A 22,065-nucleotide genomic window follows, 5' to 3' on the forward strand; every position below is an offset into this window, starting at 1 on the left:
CCAAGGACTCATCAAGGGAGATCACCTACTCTACAACTCTTTGTCTTCATCACTCAATCCACCAACTACAGTAAACCACATCATCTACATCAATGCCATCCACTGCCCACCACCACTAGTATTTTCACATTAAATCACAAAGAACCATGCCCACGCCGTGATTCAAACCCACAGCCTTTTGGCTGAAGAGCAGATACGCTAACCACTTGGCCAACCAGGCCAGCTATATAATTATATAGTCATTGAATTTTTATTTATTTATTTTTTAAGCCATTTCTGCAGTATAAATCATACACTTGAAATACATAAAAGCCTGTAAATCCTGACTGATAAGATCCATATTGGCATTTATTGCTTATTTAATAGGATTGTTAGCTGCATAATGGATTCCTTTTCATTGCAATTTCATTTATATCTAGATACTTTTAATTAATTGCATAATATTCTTAAGTTATATTTATATTATTATGTATGCTACATTTCATAGGGGTCTGTTGCCTATGTGCCCCAGCAACCTTGGATCCAAAATGAGACTTTACAAAATAATATACTTTTCCATAGAAGTTTAAAAGAACAACAATATAAAAAAATCCTTGAAGCATGTGCCTTAGATTCAGACTTGGGTGTTCTTCCTGGGGGTGACCTTACAGAAATTGGAGAAAAGGTATTTTTTTGCTTGCATTGTTATTTTATTTTAATAATAATACACTACTATGACTGTAGCAAAAGTTATAGTGACTATAAAAAATTTCTTTTAGAGTAGCATTATGTTTGTAGACTTGGTGTGGGACTTCTCACTAGTGTGTTATAGTGAAACAGTGTGTTATTTTCATGTTTGCAATAGTGAGAACTGTGTGTAAAATTCTCTTGTACTCTTCACTTAGCATTAAGAAAAAAATTGAATAGATCCAAAAGGGGGGGGGATGAAAATAGTGTGATACATCCAAGTTAAGGGATCTTTAGATATTTTTGTGCATGTTAATTTATGCAAGAGTTAATGCAGATATTTATTTTGAACTCTGTCATTTGGATGTGCTTTGTAATTCAATGTGAATCGGTTATAGATAGTCGGTTATAGCTAGATATTATTATATATGTAGTGTATTCATATACTTCATTACATGTATAGGATACATATTTGAGGACTGAAGGGGTTCTTACAATGTTCAATCTTCTGCACATATAAGATAATATTTTGTGAAAGAAACCAGATAATAATGAATCAAGAAGCTCTCATCACCAGCAATAATGTTTTTGCCATTTTGTCTGACTGTGCTAGTGGATGTCTGAGGATAGCAACATGCAGAAGGAAATTTCCAGTCATTCAAGGCATTACATGGAGACTAGGTACCTCCTGTGAGGAAATTATATATAAGGTTTTTTCATCTTTTCATGAAAGTATGCAGATAAATTGCAGATTAAAAAAAAAAATCCCATAAAATTAACAAGAAAAAAAATTATCAAAATATCAAAAATATAGCTATTAAGTCATGCACAAATCCACAGGCACATGCACAATCACCAACATTTTGTGGCCTTTGCAAAAACAAAAAAAGAGAACTGATGTCTTAACCTTAATCAGCGATGAGAAGAGCCTCCATAACTTAGTCAGTATAGACAAAGCCCTTTGGTCAGAAAGACCTGGGTTCAATTTCCGTCCATGACATGAGAACCTTTATCTGACTAAAACTTTGCCAGCTAAAGGTGAACTAGCCAGTCTCATACGAAGGTGGAGGGTTTTCCTTCTGGAAACTGAAGGTTTTCATCCCTCAGAACAGGCAAACTGGTCCCGTGAACACACACGTCTACAGACAAAAATTGCTCTCCCCCCAACGTTAGGCTCTGTGATAAGTTGGTTGGGATTGTGTGCATAAGGTAGCATTATCTAAAAAAAAAAAAAGCCGACCCGAAATAGATGGGATAAGATACAAGAGGAAGAAGAAGAGAAGTTAAGACATCAGTGATGTTGAGAGGAATGTAGATACAAAAGTCAGGAACCATGAAAGAAACATTAAAGTAGCCGTAAATGAGTGTTCAGTGTTATTGTTCAATTTTATGGATATGAGTACTAGGTAGAAATAAAATAGTTGATCGAAGATTGAAGATAACAGATATGAGGACACTAAGAAAAATTAGGTGAATCAACAGATGGCATCAGTTACAGAATCATATTTAAAATGAAAATGTTCATCCAGAAAGCAAACTTTTTTTTCCTTTTGGCAGATACTTTTAAAACTCGTGTGTTTGTTTAATCACATCTTATGTTTGAGAGTTTTTTTTTTTTTTTCCCTATTAATAGCAGTGTTATGGTACCAAATCATATCCTTCTCTGGTTTGGATGTAATATGAAGTTTGTTATGTAGCTGAAAAGGCACCTATAACTGTATTGCTTCCTCTATAAAGAAAGATTCATCCTTCTTTTCTAGGTATTACAAGTTAAATTAAATAATAAAAATAATATTACTTACATTAAGGGGATATTAAATCCCACATAGTTTTAAAACCGAATAAGAAACTCAGAGATTGGAATCAGAGAGTTTCTTGCTGAATATAGTAAACTATAAAGTATCGGCGACACTAGCATTAGCCAATGCAAGTGATCCTAGTGCGTAGTACAATTCCGGGCAACTCGTTGCAAAGGTGGGGAAAGTTCAGATCGCTATTCTTAGGTATTTTCCATAATGTAAAAACACATTTCCTAGGAAATGTATGCTGTTATTACATTGTGGAGGGAGGTCACTACCCAGACTGGTTTCAGCCTTTTTTTGAGGTTTCATCAGTGAGTAGCTAGACCTAATACCAAAGTGTATAGCGAAAAGAACTTATGTACTCTGCGAACGAGTTTTCCAAACAGGTGCAACCATTAAGTTACTTAAGTATAAAGAGCTAATAAGCTTCATTTCGGCAATGAAAACATTACTTAAATTAAGGGGATATTAAATCCCACATAGTTTTAAAACCGAATAAGAAACTATTAGGTCTAGCTACTCACTGATGAAGCCTCAAAAAAGGCTGAAACCGGTCTGGGTAGTGACCTCCCTCCATAATGTAATAACAGCATACATTTCCTAGGAAATGTGTTTTTACATTATGGAAAATACCTAAGAATAGCGATCTGAACTTTCCCCACCTTTGCAACGAGTTGCCCGGTATTGTACTACGTACTAGGATCACTTGCATTGGCTAATGCTAGTGTCGCCGATACTTTATAGTTTACTATATTCAGCAAGAAACTCTCTGATTCCAATCTCTGAGTTTCTTATTCGGTTTTAAAACTATGTGGGATTTAATATCCCCTTATTTTAAGTAATGTTTTCATTGCTGAAATGAAGCTTGTTAGCTCTTTATACTTAAGTAAAAATAATATTGATATTGTAATATCAATATTATTTTAATTATCTTTTATTGAAATGTAAATTGTTTTGTTTTGCTGTGCTTTTTCAATTGTATATTTGCCAAGTTGAATAACAGATTATCCTGCTTTAATCACATAATATATTCCTGATATTATACCAGTTGTACTAATAATCTACTGGAAACAACAGTAGAATTTGCAAAAGAAATAAGACTATTATTACAACTGCTTCATCTATAATTTGTTTTTTATATGTCAACATCAATATTATTGATTTCTTGATATGTGCCCTCAAAGGGTAAACATGATACTATGACATATGATAAAATTTACATTATGATTTATTTCATAACAACAGTTTCCTCAAAATTAGTCTCTTACTTGTGAACATTCCAATATTGTTATATCTGATATTTTGGGTTTCTAGGACACTTTGATCCGCTTAGATCTTGGTCTCTCCTATGGGTTGTTTTCCAGCCATCCTGGTAAAAAAACACTTATTTTGCTAACCTTTTCCGTTCTGTTTAAGTGACAACACCACCTTAGATTAGCTCTGCTCACACAGAATGCCATGAATGCTAATAGTTTCCAGTTCCTTACTGATATCTTAATTTTTAATGCAATTCTGCCTTTGATGCTATTTATTCTCTGAATCTTTCTCAGAACTCTCATGTCTATGATTTCTAGTCTTTAATCAGGTGCTTTCTTTCTAATCGAGCTCTCAATTTTACACTTTAAAATTGGTGGGAATCTTATGTACTGCTAGTTTAGTGTTTTGGTTAATTTCTCTCTTATTCCATATAACTTTGTTCACCTGACTTCCCAATCATATTAGCTTAACTTATGTGTTGTATTTCAAGTTTAATTTGCCATGTTCACTAAAAACTGTTTCTAAATAGCTGAAATATTTTATTTTTTCTGTAGGTTCTCCATTGAGAATTCAACTGAAATTTCTATGTTCCTGCCTATTTTGATAATTTTAGTCAGTTTATTGCTGATTTTCAAGCCAAATTTGTTACATGTGCTATTCAATTTAGTTAGAGAATCCTGGAGACTTCAACTGGTGGTGTTTCGCAGCAACATCATCTGCATAAAGCAAGGGGCTAAGTTTGATATCTCCAGTTCTAATATCAGGTTTAATGCCACTTTCTTTAATAAAGCTATCCATATAGAACAGGAGTGGGGAATGTCTAGCCTGCAGGTCGTATATGGTCTGCAAAATCATTTGGTCTGGCCCTGCCAAGGCAACTGCAGGTGGGATTCGAAATTCTGTAAATCTAGGAACTTTTTTCATAGCAACATAAATTTATATTAAGTGAATCATAATATCGATGTAAATTTTGAGGGACAAGCAAGGAATGTCCATTACAGGATAGACAGGACACATACGAGTACATGACAGGACAGACATGTATGCTTCTCGTCGGCTGCCGACGAGAAGACCTCAAGAGTCAATGGTACGAACATTGGATATGTTCCAAATCCAAGATGCAGGATTAGAACAGCGATCAAAGCAAAATAATCGTGTCGCTGGCGACACACACATTGGATAGTTATTAAAACATTGTGTCATCCTACAAATGGCGGCTACAAAGAAAAGTTGATGCAGAGTGTCGATCTTTCCAAGAGAAATGGACAAATGATTTTTTTTTGTTGAAGTTAAAGGTAAACCTCTGTGCCTAGTTTGTGGCGATGCGTTATCAGTAATGAAAAATGCCAATCTAGACCATCATTACAGCCCAAAACATGCTAAACTGAATGATTTGGGAGGTCAAATGCATCTGGATAAAATTAATGCTCTTCAGCAGAGTTTGGAATCACAACAAGCTGCTTTCATTAGGCCTCGTTGTGACAGAGACAACACATTATGCAGATGAGTTATGTAGTGAGCGAGCTAATTGCAAAGAAACTCATGTAGATGGAGAGTTTGTGAAACAGTGCATGGTGGCAGCTGCGGTGTTAGACCATATAAAGTAAAATTCTTTCAGAGTGTTATTTTTTCTCAGAGAACCATCTCAGATCGAATTACTGATTTAGCACAAGATATTGAAAAAACATTGAAGGATTCCAGTTTTTCTCTCTGGCTTGTGACGAGACAACAGACATAACAAATACCGCTCAACTGGCCGTTTTCGTTCATGAGATAACTGCAGAGTTTGACACGTGAGAGGAACTGCTGTCACTGGAAGCCATGCATGGCACTACAAGAGGTGAGGACGTGTTTGAGAGACTTGTTTTATCAATGAAAAAACTTGAGCTAACATTTGAAAAGTTAAGTGGCCTTACTACAGATGGAGCTCCAGCCATGGTTAGCTCATAAAAAGGGTTAATTGCATTTGTCAAGAAAGAACTGAATCATCTCGGTCTTGATCCAAGTGATTTAATTATATGCCACTGCATCATACACCAAGAAAGTCTCTGTGCACAGTCATTGTGGCTTAACAATGTGATGTCAACAGTAGCGTCATGCATACATTTTGGCAAAAGCGGAGGGTTTAACAGCCATCAGTTTAAGAAGTTACTGAATGATCTTGATCTGAGTACGGTGATCTTGTTTATCACTGTGAAGTCCGGTGGCTGTGTCACAGGAACATGCTCATGAGGTTTTACGAACTGCGGGATGAAATCAAGCAGTTCATGAAGATGAAGGGAAACCTGGTTGGGGCCTTGCAACTTGACGTTCAGCTCTGAGAGGTACTTGGTAATGTCCGCCATGAATGCTAGATTACACAGCCACTTGCTATTATTGAGTTCCCCGATAGCAAGTGGCTGTGTGATCTAGCATTCATGGTGGACATTACCAAGTACTTCTCAGAGCTGAACGTCAAGCTGCAGGGCCCCAACCAGCTTCTCAGCTCCCTACTTTCAAAAGTGAAATCATTGGAAGCTAAATTAAGGCTGTGGAAAGTGCAACTCGAAAGGCATAACACGGTGCATTTTCCCACTCTGGAAGGACAAAAGCCTTCTATGATACTTGAATATGCTGGAGAATGTGCAAAACTAACTGAGGCATTTAATGAAAGATTCAAGGACATGAAAAGTTAACAAATGGAATTGAGCATCTTTGCTACACCATTCAATGTGGAACCAACTGATGTGCCTGATAATCTACAACACGAAATCATTCAGCTGCAAAGCGATGATGAGCTGAAAGCTCATCATCGCTTTGCAGCTGAACAACAACCTCCTACTGCTCGAGTTCTATAAACGTTACATAAGCAATGATGAATTTCTCACTTTGAGGAGACATGCATTGAAATAGGCATCTGTGTTCAGAACAACTTACTGCTGCGAGCAGTTCTTTTCAAAACTTACCATCGCAAAGAGTCGACTGTGCCAGATTGACCGATGCAAACCTGGAAAAGCAGTTGCGAGTAGCAACATCATCAATACCAGCTAACATCACATGCCTCACCAAAGACAAGCAGTTCCAGCCATCACATTAGAGGTGAGTTAATTAAATGTTTGACCAAATATAGCAGGCTAATTTTTAAGTTGATAATTTTATATGGCCCACGAATGATGTTATAAACATCCAAATGGCCCTTGACAGAAAAAAGGTCCCCCACTCCTGATATAGAAGATGAATAAGAGTGGATATAATGTGCATCCTCTTACACCTGATTTTACATCAAACCATCTTCCTGTATTTCCTTCACTTCTAACTGCACCTAACAATTTAAATATAGATTATATACTGCTTTGTATAATATTTCATTTACCTCATATATTTGTACTGTTTTGAAAAGATTTTTTCCAGCCACTTCATTTGCTTTTTCAGACCTTCAGAACTTAAATATAGATCTAAGAATATGTTTTCTGGTATTTTTCTACAAAAAAAATATCACATAGAAACTATTTTTTTATTTTCTTGACTAATTTCATGAAAATTCTTTTGTTTCACTTCATCAGGATAATTACATGAATAAACTAAAAAAATAGAAAACAAGAAATGACAGTTAACAACTCTATTAATTACTCTACTGAAAATATTTGAATATGATTAATCAATTAAAAACGTGCATTCACTGTTATTATGGCTTATAGATATGAGTATGTCATGATGAATTAAAGAAGACCGAACTTGATATAAAATAGTCCCTTGTTTTTTGTTGCATAACCACAGTGACAGATTACCACTCAGTGAAATAGTTATTATCAAGTCTTCGAGAACATTATCTGATTGTGAAATGAACATCCTTTCCTGAGGTTTCAATTTTATGATCTCTCTTATTAGGATTCGAAAATTAGATATTATGACAAGTGTGGAAAAATCCTTCAAACAATTTCAAGAGATGCCACAGATTTTCTTTGTATCTAAACGAACGGCTACCTCCGTACTTTTACAAGCAAAACCTCCTTAAAAAAAGCCTAGATTAAACCTATAGTTCCTAGAATATATGGAATCCCTAAACTGCACAAACAAGACTTGCCATTGAGACCAATTGTTGATGCAAGATACTCTCCAACTTCTTGCTATCAAAATATCTACCAAACTGAATAAGACTTTATGCCAAGCAAGCATCCTCTTATGTAAAGAACACTGTACGCTTCATAGAAAATATCAAAGACATCACAAGACCTACTGATATAATTGCAAACCTAGACATAGTAAACCTTGTCATCAATGTTCCAAGAACAAAAACCACACAACTACAAGAGGACATCTTACCATCAGACACAGTGGATCTCTTTAAATACTGTATCAGTAGTACATTTTTTACAATTCAAGATTATTTTTAAGCATAAAGAATGACTACAAATGGGCTCTCTCTCTCTCTCTCTCTCTCTCTCTCTCTCCCGTTTTTAGCTGATGTGTTCGAGAAATGGTGTGAAAAAATAGCCCTCCAGTATCAAGGAGCACAACTAAAAATTTGGTGAATATATGTTGATGATTCTTTCTTTTAAGGTTACACAATGATTAGCATTCATATATCCTAATTTAGGGACACAAAACACACGTGTTGAAATGATTATTTTACTTATTATTAGTAAAATAACAGTTGACGTTTTGACCTCTGTATTGAGGTCATCGGCATTTCCTATACATGTGTATAGGAAACCAAGCTACGTGCTCTTGCACTCTATAAAGGTAAATTAAATCTACGCTGTTAATTAATCTTTTTTTTAGCCTGACCTCTAGTGATTAAAAAAAAAATTAAATTAAATAAATAAAAAAAATATTAAAAAACTACAATAAACTCTGCTAAAGTCCTCCTGTATTAAGATTACTAAGATTCTTCTGGATTTGTACAGTTCAGATTGTTATATTACAATTTTCTTCTGGACTTGTACAGTTCAAGTTGCTATTGAATGTTAAGGAGAAAAAAAATCACTTCACCAAGTCTTATATAGCGATTTTTCTTTGACTTGTTCTGGTTGCTATAAAGGTTGCAAATGTGTCCTCCACATCCTTGGAATGGTTAGACCATCATTTCTGTTCAGATTTGGATTATGTTTGAGCATTTCACATGCTTCTTTAAATTTCCTCTTGAACCAGGTTTTGGTGCAGTGTAGGGACTTAGTATCTTTCCAATCAGTTCTGTGGTATGTTTAGAAAGGCCGTTTTTTCCAAAATGGGGGTATTTTAATGTGTCGTTTGTGTTTGTCCTTCCTAATTGGAATGGTTCGCCCTGTTTCCCCTGTGTATGGTAGGCTACATGGGCATTGTATTTTGTAAACCCATGGGTGGGATAGGTGTGGAAGAGGATCTTTGGAAGAACTGAGTAATTTTGTCGGGGGTTTAAAGGTGGTTTTGATGTTATATTTGTGTAGTGTTCTGTCTATTTTTTCGAAAATGCTTCTAACATAAGGTATGTCAATAGCATTCTTGAAATCTTTTTTTGTTTTTAGTGGTATCTCTGTGGAGGATCTTGTGAATAATTTTTTTACTGTATCCATTTTTCATAAATGTATGGTTGATGAGCTTGTATTTCTAGTTTAGAGCTTGTTCATTTGAACAAATCGTTTGAGCTCTGTGTTTAAGGGTGCTTAACTCCTAGTTTTTGTGTTGGGTGGTGATAAGAATTTTTGTGTATGTACTGGCCTGTGTGTGTGTGCAGGTTTGTGGTAGACTGAGAAGAAGAGACAGCCTGAGGAAAGACGTGTGACGTGTGTGTCTAGTGTTAGATCCTGAATGAAGGAATCTTGCAAAGAAATCATTCATTCAGAGCTAACTTACTAAACTTACTAATAAAGAGAAATACCTGCACATCAGCTGAAAGCAAAAGCAAAACTTCTTCACTTTATGTATAAATTTGCAATTTTTTATCTTATGTTCCATGTACGTTAATCTTTTCATCACTACTAGAATTAAATTAGAGAATGTCTTAAAGGAAGAATTTTGTTAATATTAATTTTAAGCCTTACTTAAGCTGTATAGATTAACTGTGAGTCACCAGATAGTTACTAAATAATAATTCTTAGAAAGTATACAAGTACACATGTCCAGCGTAACGCTTGTGGCAGTAGCTTACACGGAACGTACGTTGACGCGTATTCTGTGAATCCAAGAGCATAACAGCATCAGGAAAGCAAGGGATGAACCCAAGGGGTGAAACGATATGGGTCGTGTGCAAAGGGGACTGAGGAAAAAGAGGGCGCTCTAAGGAGGAATATAAGGGGAAGAGCGCCATATCGGAGATCTCTCTCTTGTCGTATCGTTTTCCTGTTTGGTGGCTCGGAAGTTAGCGGGAGTTCGCATAAAGGAGGGGGGGATGACACGCCTGTGTTAAGATAAGATGTCGGACAGCAGGCTTTCCTGAAAATGGAGAAGGATTCTACGCAGAGCTGAAGGTAAAAATTTCCAGTCCTAGATTCAAGCCGTCGCTGAGAAGTCTCGTTGAGTTGTTCCTGAAACGCAAAGATTTAAGTCAATTTTTGGCAGAAATAATGAAGATAGCATAACCCCTACGTTGGCATATGGACAGCCAATAGACAAGAAGTAACAAGACGTACACGTGGTTCTGAAAGACGTGGAAAAAGTTCGGTAAGGTGAAATTACTCTATTTTTGTGTATAAAATTCATTAGAAGATAATACAACAATGTATTACTCTGGGAATGATGAGAACAAACATCGACATGGTGTAGCTGTAATAGTAGATGAAGAAATCAATAAATCAGTACTAAATTGGATTCCATTTTCTGAAAGGATAATGCTGTTACAACTTAAGGGAAACTCCGTTAACATAAATATCATCCAAGCTTATGCACCCACAGCTGACAAAAGTGAAGAAGATGTTGAAGAGTTTTATGAACACCTAAAAGAGATTAAGAACCTAACAAAGAAACATGATATAAACATAGTGATGGGTGACTTCAATGCAAAAGTAGGAAGAGGGGGTGATGGAGAAATTGTTGGCGAACATAGCTTAGGCACCAGAAATGACAGAGGAGATCGCCTAGTCCAGTTCTGTCAGGAAGAAGATCTAACAGTAGCAAATACCTGGTTTAAACTTCCACCCAGAAGACTGTACACTTGGAAATAGCCTCAAGATAACCAACATAACATTGTCTGAAATCAAATTGATTATCTACTGATAAATAAAAGATTCCACAGTAGTATAAAGAGTGCAAAGACTTATCCTGGAGCAGATATCTCATCAGACCACAATCCCATAGTTGCACAAGTACGTCTTAGATTAAAATCAGCTAAAAAATCACAAAAGAAGAAAAAGAAAATTGATGTAGAAAAACTGAAAGACCCGAACATAAATAAAAGTGCCAAGACACAGTTTAACCTGTGATTACAACAGATTAACATAGAAGAAAATAAAAGTATGGAATCTCTATGGAATAGCTTAAAGAATGCCATCGTAACAACAAGTATTGAAGAAGTAGGTTATGTGAATAATATAAAACAACAGGAATGGATGACAGATGACATTCTCTCTCTTATTGATACAAGAAGAATGCACAAAAACAAAGACCTAGCCAGGTATACAGAAACACATAACATCATCAAGAAAAAAATAAAAGAAGCCAAGGAAAATTGGATGAAAAATTTATGTACTGAAATTGAACTGCTTCAGAAGAAACATGATAATTTCAATCTGTATAAGAAAATCAACGAAATTTCCGGAAAACTGAGGAAAAAGCAAATAGTGTCTCTAAGAGACGAAAATGGAAAAATAGTTCTAGAAGAGAATAAAGCACAGATTTGGATAAAATATGTAACAGAACTTTTCAATGATACTAGACAGAAGCCTATAAATATAAAAGATAACATTCAAGGACCAGCAATCATGAAATGCGAAATAGAGAATGCTATACGAACAAGTAAAACAGGAAAAGCCAGTGGACCAGATGGTGTGCAAACAGAATTTTTAAAATTAATAGAACCAGATAACATCAAACTTCTTGAAAAACTATTTAATGAAATATATGAAAGTGATGAATTTCCATCAGATTGGCTCAAATCTACATATATCACTATCCCAAAGAAACCCAAAGCGAATTCCTGTGGTGACTTCAGACTTATTAGTCTAATGAGCCAAACATTAAAAATATTTTTGAAAGTAATTCAGAATCGCATTTATAGAAAAAGTGAAGAAACTCTAAGTGAAACACAATTCGGCTTTCAGAATGGTTTTGGTACTAGAGAGGCCCTTTTCTGTACCCAAATATTGATACAAAAATGCATAGAAAAACAGAAATCTGTCTTTATGTGTTTCATAGATTTTGAAAAAGCATTCGACAAAGTCAGACACACTAACTTAATAGAAGTCCTTCAACAAATAAGGCTAGACAAACAAGACATAAGACTAATAACAAATCTGTATTGGAATCAGTCAGCTACCATTCAATTAGACAACATTACCACCAGTGATATTAACATCAAAAGAGGAGTGAGACAAGGATGTGTGCTCTCACCACTCCTGTTCAACATATACGCAGAGGTAATCTTTAAAAAAGCATTGGAAGAATGTCCAGAGGGAATCACAATAAATGGAAAGATTGTTAACAACCTAAGATATGCAGATGACACCGTGCTAATTGCAGATAACATTATGGATCTCCAAAAACTCATTGACAGAGTATACATAGAAAGCCAAAGAATGGGAATAAATATAAACATCAGCAAGACAAAATACATGATCATCAGCAAACATCCAGCCTCATCAATGAAACTGACACTCAATGGGAAAAATATTGATCAAGTGTCAAGATATAAATATCTTGGTTGTTGGCTTAATGAACGGTGGGATCCAGAAATAGATATAAAGACAAGGATTGAAGTTGCACGGCAGTCCTTCATGAAAATGAGAACACTATTCTGCAATAAAGACCTAAACATGGAAGTCAGATGCCGAATGCTGAAATGTTACGTGTGGTCTATTCTGCTCTATGGAGTTGAAACATGGATATTGAAGGTGACAACCATCAAGAAAATCGAAGCCTTTGAGATGTGGCTATACAGAAGAATGCTAAAGATATCATGGACAGAAAAAATTACCAATGAAGAGGTCTTAAAATCCATTGGCAAAGCTAAACATCTTGTACAAATAATCAAGAAACGAAAAACATCATATCTTGGCCACATCATGAGAAACAGCAAATACCAACTTCTACAAACTATTTTGGTAGGAAGAATTGATGGCAAAGGAACTAGAGGAAGAAAAAGAATATCATGGTTTGACAACATCAAGACATGGACAGGAAAGAGCAGTGCATAACTGCTCAGATTAGCACAAGACCGCAGTTTGTTCGCCAAGATGGTCGCTGACCTTCGATAGAAGATAGCACAATAAGAAGAAGAAGAGAGAAGATTGTTTGCGAATGTGAAATTGAGAACAGTATTGTAAAGAACTCTGTGGACAGTTTCTAATTAGAAAGTTAACATCCTTTGAGAGAGTAAGAAGAATTGTTTGGAAAAGATCTTTAGTAATTGTATGTGATAGGATTAACTTAATGAGATCAGAATTATGGATTTCAGTATCTAAGTAACATTAGAATGTTTGTTTATATTATCTTATAAATAGCATTACAGAAGGGAATTTTAGTTTAACTTCATATCATTTGCTATCTATCCCAATTTTCAATTACTGTGTTTTACGATGTTTCACAAGCTTTAATTAATTTAGACTCGAGTTTTTTATTTAGTATTGAGTCGAGTCAAATTGAGTGTAAGAAATTTTGTGTATTCTGTTTAGATATTCCAATAAACTTGTCATATTTACCAAAGCCTGAGTCATGCCTGATTATGATTCCAAACTACCACTTATAAAAATAGAACCTATTTTGGTGGGAAGGAATTAGGAAGTGTATATAATTATAGATTTAGGTCATGACTGCAATAATCTGAATCTGTACGGCAGTGTTAAAGTAAGATATTGTGTAAGAAAGCCTCAGAATCTAGTATTGTCTCCCTGAGCAAGGATCCTTTTCTTCTATAGGATACTGGCTGGCGCAGCAAAATATAAATTCGTCAGTATCCGAAGAGGAAACAATCCTAGATGTAAGCATATTAGGCCCGATATGTGACACAGTAAAATAGCAATGGAAAGATAGAATAGGAAGAGATAAATCAGAAAATATAAAGAAAGTAATGACATAACAATAGAACAGCCAGTAGGATTTTAATTGAATAAGGTTTTGAATAAGAAAGGACATAATCAAGTAACACACTAATTAAGTATAAATCACATAAAATAAAATATTTAACACTAGGAACGGAAGAGAGTTGTTTTTTTTCCCTTTTCAATGGTGAATTGGATACCTTTGTCTGAGGAATGTATTTAGTGCTTCGCGGTCGTGGGGCCAAATGGCAAAAATATCGTCAATGTATCTGAGCCAAATTTTGGGCTTTAGGCATGCTGAATCTAGAGCTCGTTGATCACAATCTTCCATATAAAAGTTAGCTATTGGGGGGGGGGAAGTGGTGAGCCCATGGCTGTACCCTCTTTTTGAAGGTAAAAAACACTTGAAGTGTTTTTTTTTTCTCCTTAACATTCGATCTGAACTCTACAAATCCAGAAGAATCTTAGTAATCTTAGTAAGAGTTTAGCAGAGTTTATTGTAGTTTTTTATTTAATTAATTTATTAATTATTTATTTATTTAAAAATTTTTTTTTCTTTTTATATATATATATATATATTTTTTATTTAAGTTAAGGGATATTACATCCCATATTATTTCATAGACGAATAAGAAACTGAAAGAGTTTCATGCTGAATATAGGAACTGTATAAAGTTTGGCGAGTCCAAGCGTAAGCAAATACCTGGATAGTGCAACACAGTTACCCATTTGGTAGTGCAACACTGAGGCAACTCATAGTAAGGGTGGAGCAAGCTCCGATCACTATTTTTGGTATTTACCCATAATGTGAAACTCAGCTCCTAGGAGCTGTATTACTGTTCTACATTATGAGAGAAGGTCACTACCCAGACCGGTTTCAACCTTTATTGAAGTCTCATCAGTGAGCAGGTAGACCTAGATAATACCAAGTTTTTAGTGATCAGAACTTACATACCCTACTATAAGAATTGCCAAGAGGTGTCCTAATAAATTACTAATTATATGAAGAGCCAAAGGCTTCAATTCGGCGACATGAACTTATTTAAGTTAAGGGATATTACATCCCATATTGTTTCATAGCTGAATATAGGAACTATATAAAGTTCGGCGAGTCCAAGTGTAAGCAAATACCTAGTATCCAGGTATTTGCTTATGCTTGGACTCGCCGAACTTTATATAGTTCCTATATTCGGCATGAAACTCTTTGAGTTTCTTATTCGGCTATGAAAAATATGGGATGTAATATCCCTTAACTTAAATAAGTTCATGTCGCTGAATTGAAGCCTTTGGCTCTTCATATAATTAGTATTTTTTTTATTTTTTATATTTTATTAAAAACTTTTTTTATCACTTGTCAAGCTAAGAAAAAGATTAATTAACAGTGTAGATTTAATTTACCTTTATAGAGTGCAAGAGCATGTAGCTTGGCTTCCTATACACATGTATCTTTCTGATGATGATCTCAATACAGGGATCGAAACGTCAAGTGTTATTTTATTAATAATAAGTAAAATAACATTTCAACACGTGTTTTGTGTCCCTAAATTCGGAAATATGAATATGTTGATGAAATTTTTATCATCTTGTCCAGTACTATTATCCAATTAGAAGATTTCATCACCTACCTCAACAGCATTCATCATTAAATTAAATTCACTGTTGAATTAGAAACAAACAGGTCTTTACCATTTTTGGATACACTAGTTGAGGTATCCGAACACAGGACATGCCTCGTCTCATCATGACCTCATCTCAAAAAATAGGCATTATCCGTTCTTTACACGAAAGGAATACAGAATTCCACCAACATAGATAAGGAACCAAGAGCTATGGTACCTTAGTTCAGTCCTACCGAAAAAAATGGCTACAGCACAACAATAATAAAAAAATTCACAGAGCAGCAGTGATTCTCTTATATACACAATCAGTTACAGATAAAATAGCAAGTTTGCTTTGCCAACTAAGAAATCCTGCTATTTTATCTGTGACATGATTGCCTTTTACCCAATCAACAGGATCTCTAAACACCTGAAACCTCCTAAATCTCCACATTTGCCACTTAATAAAATGTACAAGATTAGTTGTGGTTTACACTACATAGGGCAGGCAGATCTGGAGAAGTATGCCGATCAAAACACTTAAGACTTGTTGAGAACGAAAGAAGACACGAATCAGGACTGGTTGCATATACAACAGAATCAAAACATCAGGCAGGTGCCCTCCCTCGATGAGTCCTTGGACTCCCTGGAGGTGTCTAATAATAATAATCAAGTACCATGGAATCAAACAAAATTGCACCACATTGATTACTATTTTTTCTGAAGAGCTTTCAGAAAATCTGAATTCATCATTTCAGAGAATTATCTGAAATGATGCCCATCCTCTACAGGGCAACAAAAAACAAGAGATGATTTTACATCAGGTTTGGTCTTTAATTCATCACAACACACTCATATCTGCCAGTAACATACAACATCCAGCATCCATCGTAACAGCAAATGCATAGTTTCCATTGTTTAATCATGTTCAAATACTTTCACTAGAGTTGTTAACCATTATTTCTTGTTTTCTAGTTTTTTAGTTTATTCTTGTAATTATCCTAATAAAGTGAAACAAAAGAAATATCACATAGAAAATAGTTTCTATGTATTTTTTTTATAGAAAAATACTTCCATATTTGAGCATGTCTGTTGAATATCATCTTCTCCAGCTGCCTTTTCATATTTCAGGCTTTTGATAGATTTTTCTACTGGAATTATTGGTGCGTGCGAGCATGTACATGCACTCCTCTTTGCATTTTTCTTGAATATTTTCTCCTACTGGTCTGTCACTTATTGTTTCAATTAAGAGTTGTTTATACATTGCACTCAAAATGCTCTCCTTAAACCTCATGTTGAAAGTTTGTCTATAAGTTGTCTAAACATTTAGCTAAATTAAGATGTATGACCAGGCTTAATCACTTTATAATTTACAAATAATGAACATTTTGTTTTTGATACAAGGCATCCATCTTAAAAAAAAAGATATTATGTCAAACTTCTATGTTATATCTCTTTTGACAAACATTCCACTAAAGCAGGAATAACTACTGGAGATGATTTTACATCAGGTTTGGTCTTTAATTCATCACGACACACTCATATCTGTCAGTAACATACAGCACCCAGCATCCATCATAACAGCAAATGCAACTTTTGGAAGTTAAATCTCCAGAAAACTGGCACCCTTAAAACATTATATACATTCAGGTTACTTTCTGTACAAGGACGACACCATCTACAAGCAAAACTCAGGCTGGTAATGTTGAATCCTCTGTCCACTCTTATAACAAATTGTTATGTGGGCACATTTGAAGAAAGAGCTGTGAACACTTATCCATTACAACCAAGACTCTGGAGAAGATACACTGATGATATTTTTTTATATGGATTTATTGCCAGGATATTCATGAGTTTTTGAATCATCTAAATAACCATCATCCAGGAATCAAGTTCATTGGAAAGTTAGAAACCATCTCTTCCCTTTTTAGATGTTCGACTTTCTCAGTCTTTGGACAAGTTGAAGATTGCAGTATACATGCAGTATCCAGTCTACAATATCAGATAGTTACATGATCCTACAAAAAGTAGACATTATAACAACATTGAGCCAAAGCTAGCATTCTCATTAATGATGAAGAAAAAATAATTAAAGAACTAAAATTTCTTTTGACCACATTCCAGATGAATCACTTTGATGAAGAAACTGTTACCAGAATTTTGTTATATCAAAAAGGCATGAAATTGAAAGCAGCTAAATAATAGATATCTCTGTTATCCCACTATTATCTGTTATCCTAAATAATAGGATATCTCTGTTCAGACAACCAGGCTACTAGATGTAGTAAAGTTGGACACATCAGATTCACGATAAGATCAGTGTAACATCAGAGATCTTATACTCCCCCCCCCCCCAACTGTTGAATTTGTGCTTACATTCCATAATTCTTTTATACATGTTAATTTATAAAGCTCTGGTAATGTTTTACATTTTCAATATTAATTTAACCTCATTTGCGAATAGCACAAAATATATACTTATTTAACCTTTTCATAACAGAACATTCTTGATATACATATTACTTATTTTACACATAGAGGCAATTTACTGTATTTATCTCCCTTTTTTGTTTGGAAAAGCATGTTAGATTGTGACAAGATAGGAGTTCATAAAATTCCACTCTATCACAATCCAACAGTACCTAACGTATCACCAAAGTAATCCTCACTGGCATGGAAACGTACATTCCCTACACTTCTCTGAACTGCCATCCCCTAACTAAACCCTGGTTCTCCAAAAGAGGTGCCAAGGCTGTGCAAAGGAAAAATCAAGCATACCACAACTGGCTTTATCTTTATATTTAATCAAGAACTCCATCCTCCAATGCTTTATACTGAAGCTCAAAATAGATGCAAGAAAACCATTAATGCTTCCAAAATAGAATTTGCTGGCAAAAAGCAGGAAACTTTCAGCCTTCCCAAATGACAGCCATGCTTTTTGGTCTCTTGCCAAAGCAATTGGTCATAACTTTTGCCCAACACTATTCCCACCCCTATCATACCCAGATGGCTCTATTGCAGCATTTCTTAACTGGGGTTTCGCGAGACATTGCTAGGGGTTCCCCGAGAGATAATAATGAATAACAGCGGCAAATAAATGAACTTAAACAGTGGAAGAAAATAATAAACGTTCTTTGAAAGGAATAAATTTGAGTTCGTGTTAGTTGTATTAACTCCCACTAGGATGTGAGGCAGTGCTGTCCGTGATCCACTTATCATGCGGCAACTGGAGCTAGTTCTAGCGCTAGCTAGTGTTGCTTATGAGTCAGTGCAAGCAAGAAACATGAGAAGTGCAGTCGGTCTCTTATCTATCCTATGTGTTTTCTAGCGTGTAGGTACGTATTCACTCATTAATATGAAAAGTTTGTATGTTTTCTCGGCTAAACTTCACTTTACAGTGGTTGTAATTTTGGGGAACAATCGATTGCTCAAACTATCGACAGGTTGAAGTCGATAGTTTGAGCATTCGATTTTTGTTATTTCATCAATTTATTAGTTATATCGTTACAAATTGTGCATTTAGGTGTTATGTATTTATGAAAGTTAGACTCAAATAAATAATAATTATGTTTAAATAATATTATTAATTACATTATTTGGTACTTATGCATTAAGTGGGGGCCACCCAATTTTTCATGATTGTTTAATTTCTTTTTATTATACTTTTTCTATTATATTTTTATTAATTTACTAAATATTATATTACTGAATCTGTTTTATAAACTAATTTTCTCGGCCTTTAATTTAACCAATTTTTTTTAAAAATTAATATCTTTAATGATATAGTGTTGCATGTATTAAGTATTTTTATTGTTTCAAGACCAATTTCATTTGAGTTACGCTGCAACCACTGTTAGCTAACCTACGTGAAAATATATTCAGACTTTCAATTCGATATATCGATAGTTTGTGCTGAATGGTGAATAAGGTTACATAAGTGCTTTGCGCGATGTAAACAACGATCACCGTATACTGGAGTTGTTCCATTTTCTCTCCCCCCCCTGTTTTCGCATGTATTGCTTTTGTTTTCCTTTATTTATATTTTGTGCTTGTTTTATTAGTCTAATTTTGATTTATCATCTCTTTTACATTTTTTATGTTATAGAAATTTCTAACCATTAAAATGTGGAAATTTTTGAAGCGAAAAAATCCAGACAATTCTGAGGAGGCTAGTGATGAAGAATTAGAATCTCATACCGAATTTCAAAACACAAAAACAAATACAGAAAAGATTCGTCTTTACAATGAAAATGACTTATCAATGGGCTTTACATTGACTGGAGATCCAGATTGGCCTCTTCCACTGTATCTCGTCTGTGGCAAACAACTTTCAAATACAGCAATGGCTCCAGTAGAATTGAAAAGACATTTCACAAAAAATCACAATTATATGGAAAATAAAAGTGCTGATTATTTTAAAACGCTACTGCAATCTCGAAAGAAACAAAGTACAGGTTTTATGAATAAATTCAGTGTCAGTGAAAAGGTTCAGAAAGCAAGTTATTTGGTAACAGAAATTATTGCACAGAAAAGGAAAAGTCGCACAGTTGGTGAGAATCCAATAATGCCAACATGTAAAATTATAGTGGGTAAAATGCTGGGACAAGATGCAGTGCGAGAATTTGAAAATATTCCACTTTCAAACAGTATGATAAGTCGACCTATCCATGATTGTCAAATGACGTCGAGGAGGTTTTGTGTGATAAACTGAAAAATAGCAGTTTTTCCATCCAAGTTGACAAGTCATCAGATCTTACCAATAACTCTGTTACATTTTAGCTTTTGTAAGATTTGTTAATGAGGGTGAAATTCAAGAAAACTTTCTCTGTTGTAAAGAATTACCTAAGACAAGCAGAGGAATATATATATATATATTCAATATTTTATCCTCATATCTGAAAACAAAATGTCTTTCTTGGAAGAACTGTATTGGCATCTGTACTGGCATCTGTACTGATGGTGCTCCATCTATGGTTGGCTCTATAAGAGATTTGTTTCACATGTAAAAGAAGAAAATGCTGATGTTGTCTCAACACACTGTTTTATTCACAGAGAAGTGCTGATATCAAAATCTCTTGGAGATGAACGGAAAAAAAGTTTTGGATGATGCTACAAAAATGGTTAACTTCATTAAACAAAGGCCAGTTCACCTCCGGAATGTTTAAAAATCTATGTGAAAACCTGGACAAAGAGCATATAAATTTTTTGCTCTATACAGAAATCTCTATACAAAAATTACAAATAAATGATAAAGTTATTATAGCACTTATTATTTGTTTTCCTCGTGATCTTTAAATTCATAAATAATAAAGAAAGATACTAACAATGATATATAACAATTATTATGTAGGGGTTCCCTACAACATGAATATTATTTCAAAGGTTCCGCAAGGGCAAAAAGGTTGAGAAACACTGCTCTGTTGTATCATCATCCACAGAAATAGCTAATCTCCTGGCTTCACACTTTGCCTCCAATGCATGCATAACTGACAATGGTAAATGACCCCAAATCATTCCAACTGCCCAACATACAATGCACTCTATATCCTTTTGGCAGAAAGAGATCAGAAACCTATTGTCTGAATTAGACACAAAAAAAGTCCCCTAGCTCTGATGGCATTCCTTCAATTGTCCTGAAGGTTTGTGCACCAGAACTGGCTCCTATCATATGCAGCCTGTACATACTCTTTTACTTCACTGGTATCTATCCCAAAGCCTGGAAATCTGTATTCAACCCATTCCTAAGAAGGGCGACAAATCACTGCCATTTACTACCGCTCTATCTCACTCACCTCAATCCTATCTAAAATGATGGAGAAAACCATTAATTCTCTACTCCTACACTACCTTGAAGGCACCCAGCTATTAAGCAATCACCAGTACAGATTCTGTTGCTGCTGATCAACAGGAGATCTACACTCACCAACAGCCTCTCTATTTAACTTATACTGAAATCATTTTAATGCAGTTCATCTGTCTTGCACAGTTCCATCCATCCTTAAAAGTCATCCCACAAGTTCAAAAACCAGACTCCTTTCTCCTGACATGGTCGCTGGCATCCTATTCTTAATCTTTGTTTACCATATGAACTTATCACTAACTATCTTTGCTACTACACTGTTATCATTTTTACTCTCCTCATCAATCTCCTGATACCATTCTCATATTCTCCTTGTACTGACTATTTTGCTTGCTTGTTATTCATATCCAGGGCTTGAGTCACTCTGCTCATGCTTCAGGGAAAACAATCCTTTTAAACTCTCTCATTCACCACACCTCTAATAATTGTATCTTCTTACAGTGCCATTCTTGCATCATTTATTACCTTTTTACCTTGGACATTTTTATTTGCATTTCTCATCACTCTGGATATGCTTCCTCTCTTGCCTCACCTTAATCAACTCCACTTTCATATCTTGAAATTGCTACCATTCACATTTGCAGTCTTACTACCAGTTGCATGCTTTTTTCTCACATTCAGAGTTTTCGTCTTATTATCAGTCATACTTTCATATTCGATATCAGTCTTGCATAACATGTTTTCATCAGTCACAATCTATTTCTCACTGTCAGTCTCACAAGCTGTCTTTCTAC

General features: G+C 34.9%; 1 protein-coding gene across 1 annotated transcript in view; it reads left to right on the forward strand.

Moving 5' to 3' along the window:
* Positions 1-22,065, forward strand: part of LOC150097870 (ATP-binding cassette sub-family C member 1-like) — a 626,276-nt gene that overhangs the window by 335,953 nt on the left and 268,258 nt on the right. Inside the window, exon 15 of the mRNA XM_090406616.1 lies at positions 488-664. Coding sequence (XP_090262742.1) covers positions 488-664 — 177 coding nt within the window. The remainder of the gene's footprint in view (positions 1-487; positions 665-22,065) is intronic.

Source organism: Typopeltis vanoorti, chromosome 16 (genome assembly GCF_054136105.1).
Source record: "Typopeltis vanoorti isolate ZY-2024b chromosome 16, IOZ_Tvanoo_1.0, whole genome shotgun sequence".
NCBI classification, from domain to species: Eukaryota; Metazoa; Arthropoda; class Arachnida; order Uropygi; family Thelyphonidae; genus Typopeltis; species Typopeltis vanoorti.